The 19,988-nt window shown below is 50.8% G+C and overlaps 1 protein-coding gene and 1 long non-coding RNA gene across 3 annotated transcripts in view; one reads left to right on the plus strand and one right to left on the minus strand.

The window, feature by feature from the left end:
- The window catches only part of ZC3H3 (zinc finger CCCH-type containing 3), a 204,526-nt gene that overhangs the window by 104,962 nt on the left and 79,576 nt on the right, over positions 1-19,988 (plus strand). For both annotated transcript variants that reach the window (XM_083360057.1, XM_083360058.1), the window contains exon 5: positions 15,732-15,925. In XM_083360057.1, coding sequence (XP_083216183.1) covers positions 15,732-15,925 — 194 coding nt within the window. The remainder of the gene's footprint in view (positions 1-15,731; positions 15,926-19,988) is intronic.
- On the minus strand, positions 10,537-11,594 carry LOC310638793. Its single transcript, XR_014492185.1, has 2 exons — positions 11,114-11,594; positions 10,537-11,054 (listed from the first exon to the last, which is right to left on the minus strand). It is a non-coding gene; the product is annotated as an uncharacterized lncRNA (long non-coding RNA).

Genomic DNA, 19,988 nt, shown 5'->3' on the forward strand with positions numbered 1-19,988 from the left:
GAAGAAGAGGAGGAGGAGGAGGAGGAAGAGGAAGAAGAAGAGGAGGAAGAGGAAGAAGAAGAGGAGGAGGAGGAGGAAGAGGAAGAAGAGGAGGAAGAAGAAGAGGAGGAGGAGGAAGAAGAAGAGGAGGAGGAAGAAGAAGAAGAGGAAGAAGAAGAAGAAAAAGAAGAAGAAGAAGAAGAAGAAGAAGAAGAAGAAGAAGAAGAAGAAGAAGAAGAAGAAGAAGAAGAAGAAGAAGAAGAAGAAGACAACCCAGTCGCCAATGGAAAAAGCACCTTTCAGACCTATCTGGAGAGGTTGGCCCATCGTGATGAGGAGGAACTGGCTCTTTAGTGGGTCTCTCTCCTAGTTGCCTGCCCCTTTGACCTTCTGCCTGTGTCCTGAAGGATAAGGAGGGACTTCTTTTCATGATGCTGCAGATGGCAGCCTCCATTAGCAAAAGTCTTCTGCTGAGACAAGATTGGACCAGCATGTGTCTGAAATGGCGTAAGCTTTCCTGCAGGGGGTTGGGGTTGGATTGAAGACCTCTAAGGTCCCTCCCAACTCTGTTCCGTTAGCTGGCCAGCGTGAGCAACCAGGCCCACTCGTGAAAGAGTCCAGGCCAGCATCTTTATTGTGTTCTGTCTATATTACAAGAATCTCCTTCAGCTGCTTGCGTTCCCTTGGGAATGTCCAAATGAGGTTTCATGGTGTGTGTGCGTGTGTGTGCGTGTGCCAGGCTTATGCTTCTTGTGACTGCAGAAGGGCTCAAGGCTAATTGCCCGCTTGACCCTCCTCCCTGCCTGGCTGAGAGTTGCCCAACACTAATTGAGTGAGCGAGATGGGATGCAGCCAAGAACCATCGATTGCATCTCTTCGAGTTGTCTACAAGAGTGCTTCCTTCTCCTCCTCCCTCTCCTCCCTCTTGCTCCCTCTCTTTCTCTCCCTCTCTCTTCCTCCTCCCTCCCTCTCTCCCTTTGTCACCCAGTCCTTCCCTCTCTCTTCCCTTTCCCTCTCCCTTCCATTGTCTCCCTCCCTCTCCTTCCCTTCCTCCTCTCCCTCTCCCTCTCTCTTCCTCTGTCTCTTTCTCTTCCTCCCTCTCCTTCCCTCTCTCCCCCTTTCCCCTCTCTGCCTCCCTCCCTCCCCCTCCCCCTCCCTCTCTCTTCCTCTGTCTCCCTGTCTCCGTCCCTCTCCTTCCCTCTCTCCCCCTTTCCCCTCTCCCTCTCCCTCCCTCTGTCTCCCTCTCTCCTTCCCTCTCTCCCCTTTCCCCTCTCTGCCTCCCTCCCTCCCCCTCCCCCTCCCTCTCTCTTCCTCTGTCTCCCTGTCTCCGTCCCTCTCCTTCCTCTCTCCCCTTTCCCTCTCCCTCTCCCTCCTCTGTCTCCCTCTCCCTCCCTTTCTCCCCCTTTCCCCTCTCTGCCTCCCTCCCTCTCCCTCCCTCTTCCTCTGTCTCCCTCTCTTCCTCCCTCTCCTTCCTCTCAGAGGGAAGGATGACTCAGAGAAGATACGCGGCATCCTCGGGCAGGAGCTACCGAAATTGGCCCTCAAGGGGTCGCGCGGATTGTGTTCAGGGAGCTCCTTGGCTGACTCACTAGAGCAGGGGTGTCGAACTGCCGGCCCGTGGGCTGGATGCGTCATGGCCAAACCGCGCCCCGCCCCATCGCCGGCAGTGGGGGAAAAAAGTCGCGATGCGTCGCATACGTCAACGTCGCGTGACGTTGCGTGTGTGACACCCCCGCACCAGAGCGTGAGGTCCCCATCCAAGGTTGTGGTGGGGCTTTTACGAATTTGACTTTCTAACGACTACAACATTTGGGGTGCAGGCAACTGGGATCTAGAAAATGTCAGGCCTGTCCCAGTTTGGGCACTCAGGAAAGGAAGACCCCCCCCAAAAAAAACTCCATTTGTAGCGAAAGGGGTACTTTTACTTAAGCCAAGTGGTTACAGTGTAAGCGAAGCCAGATCTGAGGATTTCCGCTGAACCCCGGTAATTTCCCTTTGCCCAAGCCCTCCCCCCCTCCAGTTATCTTGGTGGTGTCCAATAAGGTTCAAATTAGGTGCTAGAGCCCAGTGGTTAGAATGAGGTATTGCAGGCTAAATCTGCTCACACTGTCAGCAGTTCGATCCCGACCGGGTCAAAATCGACTCAGCCTTTCCGTCCTTCCGAGGTCGGTCAGATGAGGACCCAGATTGTCGGAGGGGGTGGGGGGGCGGAAGATGCTGACTCTATAAACCGCTTAGAGAGGGGCTGTAAAAGCACCGCGAAGCGAAGCGATGTATAAGTCTTAAGCGCTAGGTGTTTGTAAGAGCTCCACACTTCGGCGCCTCTTTGGACGGGCGCTCCGCATTCCCAGGCTGGTGTCCTCGGATCACTCCACCGTTGTCTCTGGGTGGCACCCCTGCTTCCTGTCGTTCCCCTCCCCCCTCCCTATCCCTCCCATTTCTTTCTCTCCCCCCTCCCCGCATTTTATGGCAGGCTGCCATCCAAGCGAAGCAGGGCTGAATCAGTTGGAGGGCAGATCTTGACGGAAAGGTGGTGAGTTGCGAGGCCCGGAAGCTTGCGTAGGGAGCGGGGGCGACTTCCCAAATGGAAAAGTCTCCGGCCGGGCACTCCAAACATGCCAACTTTTAAGGCTGGTGGGCTTCAACTCCCAGAATTCCTCAGCCAGCCCCGCTGAAGTCCGCAAGCCTTAAAGTGGCCAAGACCCCCTGATCTCCGGGGAAAGGATTTCGGGAGGAATCCAAGGCTGACGGGCTTGGCGGAAGAACCAGAGTGGGGAGGGAGGGGGGAAAGAAACCTTTCCTCGGGTTGCGTTGAGGGCTTCGGCTCCCAGAACATAGCCAGGCTGGCTGAGAGCGATGGGAGTTGTAATCCAGCTCTCGCAGAAAGCGGCAAGCTCAAGAAAGCTCGATTCCTTCCTTTTCAGCTTCCAGGAGAAAGACCCTCCCACTCCGGCAATGCTTTACACCTTCTATTTTGTGTGTGTGGGGGGGACATCTAAAAGGAATGGGTGGGAGGTCACCCCCAGTTGCTCTCTCTAATTGGAAAAAACAGCAGGGGGGGCAGGGGGGGGCGGCGAGGACTCTCTCCGGCTGACGCAGCTCTTCCGAGTTGCAATCTGAACTTTTAAACTTTCCGGAAACCCCCCCCCCCCATACACACACACACCCTCCCCCACCCTCCCCGTTCTATTTACCACCCCTTCCCCCTGCTCCCCCCTCCCCATAAACCCCCCCACACACCCTTTTGTAGGTTTCCAGCCTGCTTTGCAAAGCGGCCATAAGCGCCCGGTGGAAATGGATTTTTAAAAGTGTCATTTTGCGGAGGATTTTTTTTTTATTATTATTATTTTCCATCTTGTTGTTTATTAGGGCTCTTAAAAGGGAAGCTCGTAACGCCTGCATTGATCGAAATACCAATTGAATAGATGGGAGCCCATAAAATAGATCTTCCCCCTCCCTCTGACCCCCCCTCCCCGCACGCCCTCTTTAATAACGGACTGATCTCCTCTTGTGATGACGGGGCAGCCGAGCCGAGCCAATTCCCGGCTCTTGATGGGGGGGGGGCCCTGAATCACTTTTATACACGACTCTCCGGGCAAGAGTTGAGCTGGCCTGACCGTTTTTAAGCGGCCGGTCCTGATGGAGACGCGTAGACCCGGCAGTCCTCGACTTGCCGCTCAGCCCAGCGTTTCCTTCCGCGGAGCGGGGCTAGCGGTTTCAAGGAGCCTCGCCCCAATTTACGACCACTTTTCTTGGCCCTCCCCCCGTTGCTAAGCGAGTCATTGCAGGTGGCCCTGGGCTTACGACCCGCCGTTGAGCCCCAAGTTTATTGTTGCTAAGCGAGACCCGTCTTAGGCGAGTGTTGGCCCGGTTTTCTTGCCACAGTTGTTAAGGGAATCCCCTGCCGTAACACGGTCGTTAAGCGAATCCGGGTTCTCCCCCCATTGACTTTGCTTGCCAGAGGGTCACCAAAAGGGGATCGCGTGACACCCCCCCCAGGACACTGCGACCGTCATAAATCTGAGTCAGTGGTCAAGCGTCCAAATGTAAGTCACGCGGCCGCGGGGATGGCTTGCAAAGGTCGTCAGTCTGAAAAAAAAACGGCTTTTCAGTGGTGGTGGTAACTTTGAACGGTCGCCAAACGAACTGTTGTAAATTGAGGACTGCCTGCGCAGAGCGCTGGGCAGTGGGCTTCGCGGGGTATGCGTGTTCCCCATGCCTTCTCCCTCCTGTCCCCCCCCATCGGAGAATCGAGGAGCCCGGAAGAGACCCCAAGGATTGGCGAAGGGGCCCCCTCACCTGCGCAGGTAACCCTAATCAGACCCACATTTAGCAAACAAGCTAAGCCTCAATCGCATCGTCACAGCTGCCCCGGATGGATGATTGATTGATTTTTTACTTCTTTATTAAATGTTTCATGCCGCCCACCTCGCCATACTCCGAGATACCCCCGGGATGGAGGAAGACTGGCAGGCGGTTCCTCACCTCGCTGGCTGCCGGCCCTCGGACCTCCGGGGTGTGTGTGTTTGAATACGGCCAGTCGGCCATATTCAGGGTTGCCTCCCGCAGCCCTGGGTTCAAATTAAGCCCAGGCGCCGAGGGTGGGCAGCCGCCGAGGAACAGGCGAGGCGGCTTTGGTGACGGAGGCCACGATTGGCTTTTATGGGAGGATGTAAAAACTGCTTTTTTTTTCAACTCGGTCACTCTCTGCTGGGAGAGCTGGGCTCACCGTCCTCCCCCCCCTCTCCTCCCCCTCCCCCCCCCCGATCCTGAATACACAGCGGCCTTCAACTAAAAGCTTTGGCCTGTGAAAGAACCTGGGTCTCTAGTCCTCAGTAATTTACACACACAGACACACAGACACACACACACAGACACACACACACACAGACACACACACACACACACACACGAAATAACACAGCTCAAACAAAACAGCTGCACTGGAGATAGATAGAAGAGAGAGAAAGAAAGAAAGAAAGAAAGAGAGAGAGAATATATCTCTCTCTATACAGTATACCTATATCTGTCTGTCTATCATCCATCCATATCTCTTTCCTCTCTCTCTCTCTCTCCTTTCTCCTCTCTCTCTTCTGTCTCTCTCCTCTTTCTCTCTCTTGCTCGCTCGCTCGCTCTTCTTCCTCTCTCTGTTCTTTCTCTTCTCTCGCCCTTCGGTCTCTCTCTCTCTCCTTTCTCTCTTCTCTCTCTTCTCTCTCTCCTCTCTCTGTTTTTTTCTTTCTCTTCTCTGTCTCTTTCTTCTCTCTCTCTTCTGTCTCTCTCATCTCTCCTTTTCTCTCTTTTTTTCCTCTCTCTCTATTTCTCTCCTGTCTTCAGTGTAACTGTTTTTTTTGAAGTGTGTACACATAATCCTCGACTTACGGCAGTACACTTAGTGACCATTCAGAGTTACAACAGTACTGAAAAAAGTGACTTATGACCGTTTTTCCACACTAACGACCATTGCATCACCCCTCTGAGCACAGGATCAAAATCCGGACACTTGGCAGCTGGCTCATACTTACGACGCTCGCAGCGTCTCCGGGCGTCACGTGATCCGCTTTTCTGACCTTCTGACAAGCCAAGTCTGCAGGGCAGCCAGATTGCGGAACGACCGGGTCACTGACTGACCGAACTGCAGGGGTTCACTTTAACGACCGTGGCAAGGAAGGCCGTCAAACTGGACAAAACTCACGTAACCATTCTCTCGCGTAGCAACCTAAATGTGGGGTTGAATTGAGGTTGTAAGTCGAGGACTACCTATGTATGTTTGTGTGGATGGATGGAGAGAGAGAGATGGAGATATAGATGATAGATAGACAGACAGACAGAGACAGGGATGGATGGATGATAGGTGTATAGGCGTGTGTGTGTCTGTGTGTGTGTGTGTTTGCGTGGTTTGTGTTCAATGCAGCTGCTCCCCACTATCCCAGGGAACCATATTGCCTCCACCCGTTGCATTGCTCCGTTCAATCTGCCCGGGAGGAAGAGGAGGCCGAGGCTGAAGCTCCCCCCCCCTTCCTCCTCAATTGCCAGGGTTGCAGCGAGGCCCCCCCAGGCAATGAAGAGGTTGCAGAAGCAATGCATGGGGGGGGGGCTGTCACGGGACATTAAGGGTCATTTGCCCTTTGTTTTTGCTGCTCCAGCCATTAAATGCCGTTCTGCACTTTGGCGATTATTGACCGATAAGTGATGGTGTAAGCAGGTTCTCCGACTGGCCTCCGGAGGCATGGAGGCCTTGCTGAACCGTGGTGGTGGTTGGGGGGGGGGAGGAACGGGCACGGGGGGTGGGTGGGAGAGGGGGAGAATCGGCAGGAGGGGAACTTCTGGAGATCCTCCACGAGGACTTTGCTCAGGAAGGGCCTTCCTGCAAACGGACTACTAGGAGCCTTGGGGTTGTCGAGGCCGTGGTGGCCACCGTCACAATATGGCTGCCCCTGCCCGGTCCCCCTCACGGCGGCCACCTCCGTCCCCGCGAACACGTTGGCGGCCGAACCCGGGAATTCTGGGCCTTGAAGCCCGCAGGTCTTCCCGTGGGCGAGATTGAGAGACACTTGATTAAGTGTGTGGGGGGGGGGAAGAGAGAGGGAGGGGAATGGCAGCGTGATGCTCGGTGGGGAGCAACCACAGGCGGCAAGAGCCCTCCTTTTTGAAAGCACCGGCGGATCTGCTCATTGCGCAGGAACGAGGCCGGTCTGTTTCCGAGGCTTTGGAGGGAAAGATGCATTAGCCGAATGGCCGCCCAGAGACAGCTTTGTGCTGAAGCGCAGGGCTGTTCCCGGGGTGAGTGCTGAGTCGGCTGCACCTGTTCAGGGCCGAGACGGAGTTGCTGCCGAAGGGGAACTGCTCCCCCCGTCTCTGAACAGAGCCTGGTTCGCTTCCCCCGGAAGGGGGCTGCAGTTAACCTGGGGGTCTTTTGGGGGGGGCTACGTGCCTTCCCTCTCCGGGCTGAACACCTTTCCTGGAAGGGAAAGAGAGAGAGAGAGATTATATAGATAGATAGATAGATGATAGATAGATAGATAGATAGATAGATAGATAGATAGATAGATAGATTAGAGAGAGATTAGAGAGAGATATTAGATAGCAAGAGAGAGATTAGATAGAGAGAGAGATTAAATAGATAGATTAGATACAGAGAGAGTGATTAGATAGATAATTGGATAGATAGATTAGATATATAGAGAGTGATTAGATAGATAATTAGGTAGATATAGACAGAGAGATTAGATAGAGAAATATATAGAGATTAGATAGATTAGATAGACAGATTAGATAGATAGATAGAGATTAGATGGAGATTAGATAGAGAGAGATTAGATGTAGAGAGAGATGAGAGAGAGAGAGAGAGAGAGAGAGAGAGAACCTTTATTGTCATTTTTTACTGTGGGCACAATGGCACACATTAAAAATGAAATGTAGTTGCTTGCTCTCAAAGTGTACACATACACAACACACATTTAAACATACTAGATGCAACATATGTATAGACCTACACCCTTACGTAGAAGTAACATATGTGGTCCTCAACTCATGGCCACAGTTGAGCCTAAGTGAGACCTTTGTTAAGTGAGTTCTACTCCACGACTTTTCTTGCCATACTTGTTAAGTGAGTCATTATTGTATTTTTGGGGGTTCCGGGGTGTGTGTGTGTGTGTGTGTGAGAGAGAGAGAGAGAGAGAGAGAGAGAGAGAGAGAGAGAGAGAGAGAGAGAGAGGCGATCCCCTTTTGCGACCTTCTAACCAAGCAAAGTCAATGTGGGAAGCCAGATTCCCTTAGCAAGGTTGCAAAAAGGGGGCAAACGTCACGCAACAAGTGTCTTGCTTGGCACTGAGAAATGTTTGGCTCCGTTGTGGCCGTAGGTTGAGGACCACCTGCATTACAGGGGGTGATTTGGTGTGGATCCTCAGCTCCGCTGAAGAAGCGGTGTTGCTGCAAACCTGAGAAAATAAACCCACCCACCCACCCACACACAAACCCCCGCACACCTCGGTTGATCACCAGCAAGCTATTTCTCTGGGTTGATGCAAAGACGGCTGAACTTCCTTGCTGTGCATCGGCCGTGTGTGTGTGTGTGTGTGTCCGCGGGGCGGATTGGGAAGAGAGGAGGGAGGAGGAAGAGGACTGTGGGGTCCTTGATGCTCTCATGAGTTGGCTGCTTTCCTTGCAGACGTTTCATGAGCCAAGTAGGTAACGGCATCAGGGCTGGAAGGGAGTGTTGGTTTGATATCTATAGGATATCAAACTTGTATGCAAGTTTGCAAACAAGTATACTTGTATGTATACTTGTGTGCAAACAGAGACCAAGCCCCACTCTCTTCCAGCGTTGATGGTGTTACATAATTTAGTAATGAAACATCTGCAAGGAAACAGCCAAACTCAGAGAGCACCAGGGACCCCACAGTTGTTGTTGTCCTCCTCCTCCCCTCTGCAAACCCCCCTCCCTTCTAGCACTGAGGATGCTCCCTGGTTGGGTCATGAAACATCCGCAAGAAAACCTTTAAGCTCAGAGAGCACCAAGGACTCCACAGTCCTCCTCGTCCTCCTCCTCCTCCTCCTAAACCCCACTCCCTTTTAGCACTGATGATGTTACCTAGTTGGGTCATGAAACGTCTGCAAGAAAACCACCAAACTCAAAGAGCATGAGTGACCACACAGTCTTCTTCCTCCTCCTCCTCCTCCTCCTCCTCCTCCTCCTCCTCCTCCTCCTCCTCTTCCTCCTCCTCCTCCCCAACCCCCCTCCCTTCTAACACTGATGATGTTACCTAGTTGGGTCATGAAACATCTGCAAGGAAACAACCAAGCTCAGAGAGCACCAAGGACCAGTCCTTTCCTCCTCCTCCTCCTCCTCCTCCTCTTCCTCCTCCTCCTCCTCCTCTTCCTCCTCCTCTTCCTCCTCCTCTTCCTCCTCCTCCTCTTCTTCCTCCCTTTCTCCTCCTCCTCCTCCTAAACCCCCCTCCCTTCCAGCACTGATGATGTTACCTAGTTGGGTCATGAATTAAATAAATAAATAAATAAATAAATAAATAAATGAAATGTCTGCAAGAAAACAACCAAGCTCAGAGAGCATCAAGGAGGACCCCACAGTCCTTCCTCTTCTTCCTCTTCCTCCTCCTCCTCTTCCTCCTCCTCCTCTTCCTCCTCCTCCCTTTCTCCTCCTCCCAAACCCCCCTCCCTTCTAGCCCTGATGATGTTCCCTAGTTGGGTCACGAAACGTCTGCAAGGAAGCCACCCAGCCCAGAGAGCAGCAAGGTCCCTTCATTTCAAGGCCGAGCTGCACAGATTCTCCTTAATTGGTGCATCGGCTGTTTGCTTCTTGGGGAGTGCTGATAGATGTTGGGAAAGTTGGTTGGGGAGGGGGCTTTCTCAGCTCTCAAGCTGGCATAGCCGGGGGGGGGGGAGGAAGGGTGGACTTAAAAAGAAGGGGCACCCTCTGGGAATCCCCGTCACCTGCCCAGGTGAACCGTTGGGGCTGGGACCCGCCTTGCCTGGGGCTGCTGCCGCTTTCTATCCCTGGACAGCTGACGGTGAGGGGGGGGGACTTACCTTTTCTCCTCTCCCTCCTCTCCCCACTTAAAAATAATTTTACATTTGCTTTCCTGTCCCCTCTTTGGAGGCCGAGGCAACCCTCAACCTTCGGTACTCAAGGTTGTGGCGATAAATTCCCCGGCATTGTCACTTCTATTCGGAGTAAATTGGCCGGCCGCTTTTCGGGCTGAAGGGAAGATAATTTGCTGTAGTATTTCAAATGGATTAGAAATGGATTTGAAGGGAGAGTTCATGCCTCCCATTACAAAGGCTAGAAAGACGAGGATGGGACAGAAAGGCTGCGTTCGCTCTCCGGCCTTCATTATCCACGCTTAATACCTTTCCTATTTTCCAACATTAATGAAATTTCCTGTCGGAGGAAGGCTCGCCCGGATGGACGGATGGGAGAAGTCTCGAGATCGGAGGGTTTGGGGAGGGGGGCCTGGCGCGGTGGAAAAGGAATTACAAGCCCCTCGTGTCGAGGGCAGGCGTATTCTTCAGGGCCTCGGCCGGCAATTATCCCATTAATTTTATCCTCCTTTTCTCAAAGCAGTTCATTTCCAGAAGTCTTTCCTTCCATTAGGGTAACAATTGGGCCCGAGTGCGCTGACACCCAGGCGGAGGGGAAAGCTGGCAGCTGTGGCTGCAGGGCGGACCCCCCCTCCTCCCCCACGCCCGACACTTTCCCGGGGTGGAACTTTGGGGTAGGTGGACCCCGCAGCTCAGGAGTGGGGATTCTGTTATTTTATTTTATTATATTTTATTATATTTTACTTGATTTTATTAATTATATTTTATTTTATTTTATTTTTTATTTTATTAATTTTATTATATTTGATTTTATTAATTTTATTATATTTGATTTTATTTTTATTTTATTTGTTATTTTATTAATTTTGTTTTATTTGTTTTATTTTATTTTATTATTTTATTTTATTTATTATTTGATTTTATTATTTTATTATATTTTACTTGATTTTATTAATTTTGATTTTATTTTTATTTTTTATTTTATTATATTTGATTTTATTAATTTTATTATATTTGATTTTATTTTTATTTTTTTATTTTATTTTATTATTTATTTTATTTTATTATTTATTTTATTTTATTATTTATTTTATTTTATTTATTATTTCATTTTATTTTTCCAATTTTTTAAGCAGCCCATCCAGCTCACAGAGAGAATCTAGGCCAGTGGGACAGGATGGCCAGGGTGCACACGTGTGCATGCACACACCCCCTCACTTGCAACAGTGCTGCGGCTGCGGGGCGCAAAAACAGGACGCAGCGGGGTGGAAAAACGGGCCGCCAGTGTGCTGCTAGGCGCAAAAAAAGGCCTCAGCCGTGCCTCAGGGCATGAAAACAGGCCGCCACTGCGGCGCCTCGGTGCGAAAATGGGACGCCGCCATGCCGTGGGGTGAAAAAATGGGTGCTGCCACAGGGCACAAAAACGGGTGCCACAGGGTACAAAAATGGGTGCCATTATGCTGCAAGGCGCAAAAATGGATGCCTACGCGCCACGGGGCACAAAAATGGGTGCGCCGCGCCTCAGGGCACAAAACCAGGCCACTGCTGTGTCTCGGGGCACGAAAATGGGCCGCCGCACCCTGGGGTGCAAAAACGCTGCCACCACGCTGCAAGGTGCAAAAACGGTCGCTGCTGTGCCACGGGGCTTGGAAATGAGGCGCTGCGCCACTAAAGAACGGGACAGGGTTAGTGAGTATCGCACGGGCACTAGCCCTGCCCCATTTGCAGCGCACACATGCTCGCGGCCCTGTGCGCATGCACGCACACGCATGTAACATGCTTCCTCTTCCCTTTTCCTCTGGTCCACCAACCGAGAAAGCTTCGTGACCTCTGCTCTAGGCGGCGTGCGAGTAAAAAACATTAAAAACAAGAGTACAGGGAGTCCTCGCTTTACGACCACCACTCAGCCTGAACGTAGCGTTGCAAAGCGAGGCAGAATGTTGCCCCGTTTTACAACCTTTCTTGCCACAGTTATTAAGCGAATCACTGCAGTCGTTCAGTTGGCAACCTGGCTTCCCCCGTTGACTTTGCTTGTCAGAAGGACTGCATCCGTCATAAGTGCGAGCCAGTGGCCAAGCCTCTGACTTTTGACCACGGTGGCTTACTCGGGAGGAAGAGCAAGTTACGACCCCCCGCTTGAGCCTTTCTGTGGTTGTGGAAGCCGAGGATGGCGGCTTGTAGCCTTGGCCAGCCTTTTGCCCCCTGAGCCCTTCCGGGCATGCCACAGCTGGCTCTCTGCCTCCACATTAAGACACAGCAATTTTAGCTAATTAGCAGATCTATTTATTATGTTTGGACGACAGGGCCTCGTCGTTTTTGAATTCCCATCTGAGCATCTAGCCGAGTGGAGCGCCGTAGCATGCACGTCTCCCAACCGGGTGTTTAATTTCCCGGGCCTGTAAGGAAAAGATTGCCAGGGCCGGAGAGGCTGTCAGCTCCAGCTGCCCTTAATCTCCGCGGGGGTCTAGAAGCAGGTGGGGTAGGCGTAAAAAAGGGAATTCAAGGCGGCCGAATGGGCCGGGAGGGGTCCACGCCAGACTTCCGGCACCCGGAGAGAGAGTCGGAGTCAGAAGGGCCGAGCTCCAAAGAGGAAACCCGGCAAGGTTTTGGAAGTAAGTTGAGCAGCTGGGCCCGCGTGGGCAACTTGGGGGCTTCCGTCCAGAATCCCTGGAGGGTCTCAGCTTGGAGAGCAGGCCCGCCAACCAGGTCAAGCCCTGCCTTTTTCTGGGGGCGGGGGTTACGGAGGGACTGGCAGGGCCAGAAAGAAGTCCCCCCACCCCAGGAAGTTCTGAGAAGGGGGCTTCAGACCTTCCCCACGGAGAGCCAGCGAGGCAGGAGTTTCATAAGGATGGTCTTCAGGAAATAATAATTTTAAAAACTGGGTCAAATTGGAAAGATCGAATGTTTGGATTATTTAAGAGACCAGCACTGATGACGTTACCTAGTTTGGGTCATGAAATGTCTGCAAGAAAACAACCCAGCACGGAGACCACCAAGGACCTCATAGTCGTTGTCCTCCTCTTCTTCTTCTTCTTCTTCCTCCTCTTCCCCCTCTCCTCTTCCTCCCCCTCTCCCCCTCCTCCTCCTCCTCTCCTTCTTCCTCCTCCTCCTCCTCCCCCTCTCCTCCCCCCCTCCCCCTCTCCTCCCTCTCCTCCTCCTCCCCTCCTCCTCCTCCTCCTCCTCCTCCCAAACCCCACTCCCTTCCAGCACTGAGGATGTTACCTAGTTTGGGTCAAGAAACATCTGCAAGAAAACCTGGTTTGATGGGTTAGGGTCGGGGTTTTAACATGGTTTTTAATTACTGTTTATATCGGGCATAATATCTAATTGTTTTTTTAACTTTTGTACTTCGTTTTTATATTTATTGCCCTGTACACCGCCCTGAGTCCTTTGGGAGAAGGGCGGTATAAAAATTTAATAAATAAATAATAAATGAATGAACCAAGTTCAAAGACCACCGGGGACCCCTCATTTCAGCCCTGAGCTACAAATATTCTCCTTTATCGGTATTTAAGAGACTGTGGAGAGATGTTGACTCGCCTGCCCCATTCCCACCCACCGGAAAAGCCAATCTCAGGCACAAACCCTCGAGCCCAACATTTCTGTGATTAAGCGAAACATTTGTTCAGCGAGCTTTGCCCCGTTGGACCAGCTCCCTTCCCGCGGTTGCTAAGTGAATCGCTGCAGTGGTTAGGTTAGTGACATTGCTAAGCAAATCCGGCTTCCCCCTGTTGACTTTGCTTGTCAGAAGGTCGCGAAAGGGGATCGTGTGATCCAGGACGTTGCGACTGTCGTAAATAGGAACCAGTTGCCACGCATCTGAATTTTCATCCCGCGACTGCGCTGAGTAGTTCACTAGTTGGTCTGTATCTCCCATGCATGCGGTCCACGTCCCACTGCCCTATGACTCTGGGTCAGGGGTGGGTAGCTACGACCCTTTTACAACTTTTGGACTTCAATTCCCAGAATCCTTGAGCCACCCGTGAATGTCAGCGAACCACGGCTTCTCTGGACCTTTCACTGTCCAGCCGTGGACTCAGCTGGAGATATCTTGGACTCCAGTTTGAGTCTAGGATCGGGCCTGGGGTTGCACGGCCTTTCCCGGCCTAGCCGGTGGGTTGTGTCTCTTGCAGTGTTGCCAGCTGTGGATCTCCTCACCTTCTCAGCAGCTGCTCTTGCGCGGGGCTTTCCCCCTCTTTTAGCATCTGCGCCGCAGATGTTCAGCATTTCCCCTTGATCTCTCCCCACTTCTCTGGGAACGGAACATTCTCCTTCCCTTGTGCGGGAAAAGTCTTCAGCCTCCAAAAGGATCATTTACACCTCCTGGGTTTCTGCTTCGTCTAGATCCCTTCCCTTCCCCCTCCCCAGCCCTCCCCTCCTCCCTGACCTCTTGCATTACAGCCCAGCTAGTCCTCGGCTGAAGACCGAGGTAGAGCCTCAAATTTCTGTGGCTAAAATGGGGAGTTTTGCCCCATTTTACCAACGTTTTTGCCACGGTTGTTAAGCGAATTGCTGCAGTTGTTAAGCGAATCGGGTGGTTATTAAGCGAATCTGGATTCCCTCATCGACTTTGCACGTCAGAAGCCAGCTGGGAAGGTTGCAAATATGAGATCCCGAGACCCCGGGACACTGCGACTGTCATAAATGTGAGTCAGTTGTGCCAAGTGTCTGAACTTGGATCCCGTGATCACGGGGGATGCTGCCACTGTTGTAAGCGTGAAAAACGGTCGTTAAGTCCCTTTTCCCAGTGCCGTTGCAACTTTGAATGGTCACTAAACGAATGGTTATACGTCGAGGACAACCAGTACCACAAAAATTGACCTGTAGAGTAGTCAACTTTGAATGGTCACTAAATGAATGGTTATACATCAAGGACAACCAGTATCACAAAAATTGACTTGCAGAGTAGTCAAGGCAGATGTCAGGATTTGTTCCTGAGCTGTTATTTTTATGGCCAACTCATGCTGAATTGCACAGCAGCCTAAATCTTGCGCAGCACCCTCAATCGTTCCGTTATAGATGCGTTTCTCTGACCAGTTTGGAATCTGGTCAAGGAATTTGCAATCTGTAGTTCATTTTGCAAAAGTCCAGTCGGGAAGCGATTAGGCCACGATGACGACGAGCAGCACTTCCCAAAGTAGACGTGGGTGCAGCTTGGCACCCGAAATACCCTTGTGGTTAGAAGGCAGCATTGCAGGCTAACTCTGCCCACTGCTGGGAGTTCAATCCTGACAGGGCTCAAGGTTGGCTCAGCCTTCTGTCCTTCCGAGGTTGCTAAAATGAGGACCCAGATTGTTGGGGGTGCAATAGGCTGGCTCTGTAAACCGCTTAGAGAGGGTTGTACAAGCACGGGGAAGCGGTTTATAAGTCTGCTGTTGTTATTTGTGCAAAGCTGTTTGTGTCCACAGCTGCCATCTTCTCCTTGAGCAAGAGCTGTTGTATGTGGCTTTTTAGATGTTGATTAGGGTGTTTGATGGCTTGCTATTAAGTCGCCGGCCAGGGTTTCCTTGTGCTGTCAAATCCTCTCCTCCTAAGTCAGAGATTCCCAACCGGGGGTGCGAGACAATATTCCAGTGAGTTTAGAAGTTTCAAAATTATAGTGTACATGCATAATTCGTTGCCGTTATTTCAAAGTTATATAAGGGGTGCGAGAATATCAGAAGCATTCCAAGGGTGCGGGGTATAGGAAAGGTTGGGAATCGCTGTCCTAATTGTTTGATAAGCTGGTGGTAAATCAGCACTCCTGTTGACCGACAGGCCGTTTTTCAGGCTTCAATTACTTCCCTGGCTGTTTTTGTACTTGCTCAGCCAACAATCTTAGTAGCTGCAAAACTGAATGTATGTAGTGAGGCTACCAGTGAGTTCGGGTCCCCTCGTCTGTCTGCTTGCTTGTGTTCTTGCAGTCTGGTGGTCTATTCTACATAGTCACAGTTTGGGATTTGCCTCATGTCCTGACCACAATTTTGTTGTAGCAGATTGAAATTACTTTTCAGTCGGACTTTGCTATGCTTATGGATCCAGGAATTTGCTTCTGGGTGCTGGTTGTTTTTGGAATTGAAAATGGCATCTGATTTGGAGAACGTCAGTCTTCAAACTAGGACCCTTTTCAAGGCGTTAAGTTTTGTTAGGCCATCCTAGCGGGATCTGTTGGCTGCGATCACGAGTCCCACGTCCTTTTCTGTTTTTCTCTTTTGCAGGTCTCTCATGTCCAATTCCATCCGCCACTCTTCGCCAGGGAGCAAGTCTCAGGCTGTGCAGCAGCGATGGAGAAACAAAGGACTGCGCTGTATCGAAGGAGTCATGTACCGGGTGTCGGCTAACAAGCTTTCCAAAACATCCAGCTCTCCCGGCAGGAGCATGGAGGGGGCGACCAGGAGCCAAGCCAGAGGAGGTGAGTGTCTGTCCCTGGGTTGTCCAGGAGGAATGCACGGCTATCCACCAGTCACTTTCCCCAGGAGGTGGTTGACGTTTGGCGGCCCTTGCTCCAAAGTTAAAAATTGATCTTGTAGTGCAGAGGTCCCCAACCTGTTGGGCGCCAGGGACCGGTTGCATGGAGAGGGGTTTTCCTGCGGACCGGAGGGGGCGTGCTTTTGTGTGCTGATGGAGCTTTGCTTGTTTGTGCGGACCGGTTGCTGGCGTGCCGCGGACCGGTACTGGTCCATGGCCTGGGGATTGGGGACCCCTGTGGTAGTGGAATAACTTCAGCTTCTGGGTTGAAAAGAGGGGACCGTGGTGCTGTCTGAGCTTGGTTGTTTTCATGCAGACGTTTCATTACCCAACTAGGTAACAGGAGGAGGAAGGAGGCAAGGTTTGCTCTCTGTAAACCCATGCAAGCATAGGACGGGCGATGTTACTTAATTTGGGTAATGAAACGTCTGCAAACAACAACAAGGACCCCCTCACCCTCAGCTTTGTGTCCTACCTAGCTCACCTTTTTCATTGTTTCGCAGAGCCAAGATGGCATTAAACCTCGGCAAAACGGTCCCGCTCCTTTTCAAAACCACAAGCAGCCCTTGACTCTCAGGGACCACAATTGAGCCCAACATCCCCGTTGCTAAGCGAGACAGTTCCTAAGTGAGTTTTGCCCCATCTCGTGACCTTTCTTTGCCGCAGTTGCTAAGTGAATCAGTGCAGTTGTTAAGTTGATAACACGGTTGTTAAGTGAATCTGGCTTCCCCATTGACTTTGCTGGTTACCAGGTTGCAGAAGGGGATCCGGTGACCCCGGAACGCTGCAGCCCTCATAAGTACACACCAGTTGCCAAGCGTTTGAATTGTGATCACGTGACCGAGAGATGTTGCCCCGGTCATAAGTGTGAAGAAAGGTCATAAGTGCCGTTGTAACTTTGAATGGTCACTAAATGAGTGGTTTTAAGTGAGCACTACCTGTACGTAAATTCCAACTTTCAGGATCTGAACTTCTAAATTAAATGAGAGTGTGCTACAACAAGAATAGAAAGTAAGAGACTCTGAGTTCTACTCCTACCATAGGCATGAAAGCCAGCTAGGTGACTTTTGGGCCAGTCACTCTCTCATCTCGCGTTGTTGTTGTGTGGAAAATAGGAGAAGGAAGGACTATAGCGTATGTTCGCAGCCTTGAGTCATTCATAAAAAAATAATTAAGGCAGGCTAGAAACGAAAGGGACGCGGTGGCTCAGTGGGTTAGGACGCTGAGCTTGTCAATCAGAAGGTCGGCAATTTGGCGGGTCGAATCCCGAGTGCCGCGTAGCAGAGTGAGTGCCTGTTACTCGTCCCAGCTTCTGCCAACCTAGCAGTTCGAAACCACGTAAAAATGCAAGTAGTAAAATAGGGACCGCTCCGGTGGGAAGGTCACAGCGTTCTGTGCGCCTTTGGCGTCTAGTCATGCCGGCCACATGACCATGGAGACTTCCTCGGACGAGCGCTGGCTCTTCGGCTTTGAAACGGAGATGAGCACCGCCCTCCTTGAGTCGGAAACGACTAGCACGCATGTGCGGGGGAACCTTTACCTTTAGAAACGAATGCATAAAAATCAACTATTTTTTTTGCAAGCTAAATCCAATGTCTGCAGCCGAAATGAAAGGGCCGGTCACGTTCAGTTAACTCGTTAAACAACTATAGCCAATTGCTGGATTTTAGCAGGACAGTTCTTAGGTAGGAAATGATTAAAATAGCGGCTTTGTGTGTTGCTTGCGTTTAGGAATCTAATCTCTCTAATTACATCTTGAACAATTGAGCAGCCTCTCTCTTGAACGATTGCCCCTTTGAGAATCGGCTTGAGAATCCGAGAAGACAAAAGAATTGATTTTTTGGGGGTTCGTATGCCACAACTTTTCGTTTCCATCCAGAAACGGTAGCGGGGAGCTGGTACCGTTGCTTCTGCAGTAATCCAGATAAGGCTTCTAAATATACGTTAAATTAGTTTAGCTTTTCACCGCTGCTGGCCGAATGAGGTGCGTCAATACAAACGATGTGAATTGGGATAACTGGCACACTTTAAGGGACTCGAAGCTCACTCCCCCTCCTTAGTCCGCCCAGCGCTCCTTCCTCGGTGTCCCCTGTTTGTTCCGAGCTCTGTTCCTGAACACCTCCGTGGGAGATCCCTTGCTCCATTTCACCAGCCCATTTCCAGTCATTAGGCAGGGAGGAAGTTCTCCGGGCGTGCTTGACCCCTAGAAGTGTCTGGCCAGTGCTGAGATATGCAGGAGGGACAAGATGAAGAATTGCTCCGAGCTTCCGTTCTCTTGCGGATTTTCTTGGCCTGGAAATTGCAAAGGTGGCTCCTGCTGGGGAAGGAATGTTATGGGCTAGTCAGTTACAGCTGTTTGAACACTTTCCCTTTATCTGGAATGGAATGGAATAAAATGGAACAGAAGAACAGAATTGGAGGTCTTCTAGTCCAACCCCTTCCTCAAGCAGAAGACCCCGTACAATTCAAACGGCTGGCCCGTCTCTTCTTTAAAGCCTCCAGGAATGGCGCATCCGCAACTTCTGAAGACGAGTCGTTATTCCTCCGATTAATCGTCCTCGCTGTCGGGAACTTTCTCCTTAATTCTCGGTCGGATGTCTCTTGGATCAGCTTCCGTCCGTTGCTTCTTGTCCTGCCCTCAAGTGCTTTGGAGAATACGTTGAGCCCCTCTTTTTTGTGGCAGCCCCTCCAGTATTGGAAGACTGCTATCATGTCACCCCCTCGTCCTTCTCTTTGTTGGACAAGTCATGCCCAATTCCTCCAAGCGTTCTTTGCATATTTTCGCCTCCAACCCCCTAAGTCGTCTTTGTTGCTCTTCTCCGCACTCTTTCTAGATTCTCAATATCTTTTTTTTGTATCACGATGGGCAAAACCTTTCCAGGATTCTAGTAAAATGTCAAGATAAATCAGGCTTCTCTCATCTATTCTGTTGTGAGGGTCTGCAGGTACCCCCCAAGCGAGGTTTGTCTTTCAGTGGCTCTCAGATCATGGGGATTCTTCCACCTGTGGCTTTTGGAGAATCCTCCAGAGCTGTAAGCTGCCCAGAGTCACAAGGTGTTTGACTTAAAAAGGCAGTTTGATCCAAACTGATCTGCAACCCCGATGAAAACAGCTAATTGAGATTTCTGGGAAACGTGGCAAGATTCCACAAGAGAGTTAAAAGCAACGAGAGTTAAAAGCAACCCTGCAGGTGAGAACTCTGGCTCCATTTGAGATGTTCCTTTCAACAACCCAGGTCTGTAGTTTGCTTTAAATGGAATTTTATTCTCCAGCAAGAACAGTAATGTTTTAAAATTATACGTTGGTAAAATTTGGTGGGCAGGACAGGATTTGGGATGCTGTAAACCAGGGGCCTCCAAACCTGGCAACTTTAAGACGCGTGGACTTCAATTCCCAGAATTCCCTGGCCAGCATGTTCCGATGTTCACTGCCAGTCTTAAAGAGAACATCGGAAATCATAATCACATGATTTTGGCTTCATAATCACAAACCAGATCACAATCAGATGACTGCGGGGATGCTGCAACAGCTGGAACTATGGGGATCAGGCATAAGTGCCATTTGTTCAGCACCATTGTAACTTTGAACGATCAGTGAATGTGGTTGTAACTCGAGGTCTATCTAGAGCAGGCTTGTCAAACTTGCGATGTCACGTGACATCGTGTGACGTATCGTGACTTTTTCCCCATTGCCGGCACAGTTTCGGTGTGACGCATCTGGCCCACGGTCCGGCAGTTTGACATGCCTGATCTAGAGCGCAGGTGGGATTCACAGGGCTGATCCTTCTGCAAGTTAAGTGACAGGTGGTCCCATTTTCAGGATGCAACATTCAGGGGGAAATAAACATTCAGCAATTGGTCCTGGAGTAGCAGTAGGATAGATGTCAAGGAATCACGTTGCAGCTGTCCAGATTAATTCGGAGACACTGACACAAACTTGTAGTTTTATATAAATATATTTGACATTTCTATTTACAGCAGACAAGATAGTCAGGAACACAGGAACAC

This window comes from Vipera ursinii (genome assembly GCF_947247035.1).
Source record: "Vipera ursinii genome assembly, chromosome: 3".
Taxonomy (NCBI): Eukaryota; Metazoa; Chordata; class Lepidosauria; order Squamata; family Viperidae; genus Vipera; species Vipera ursinii.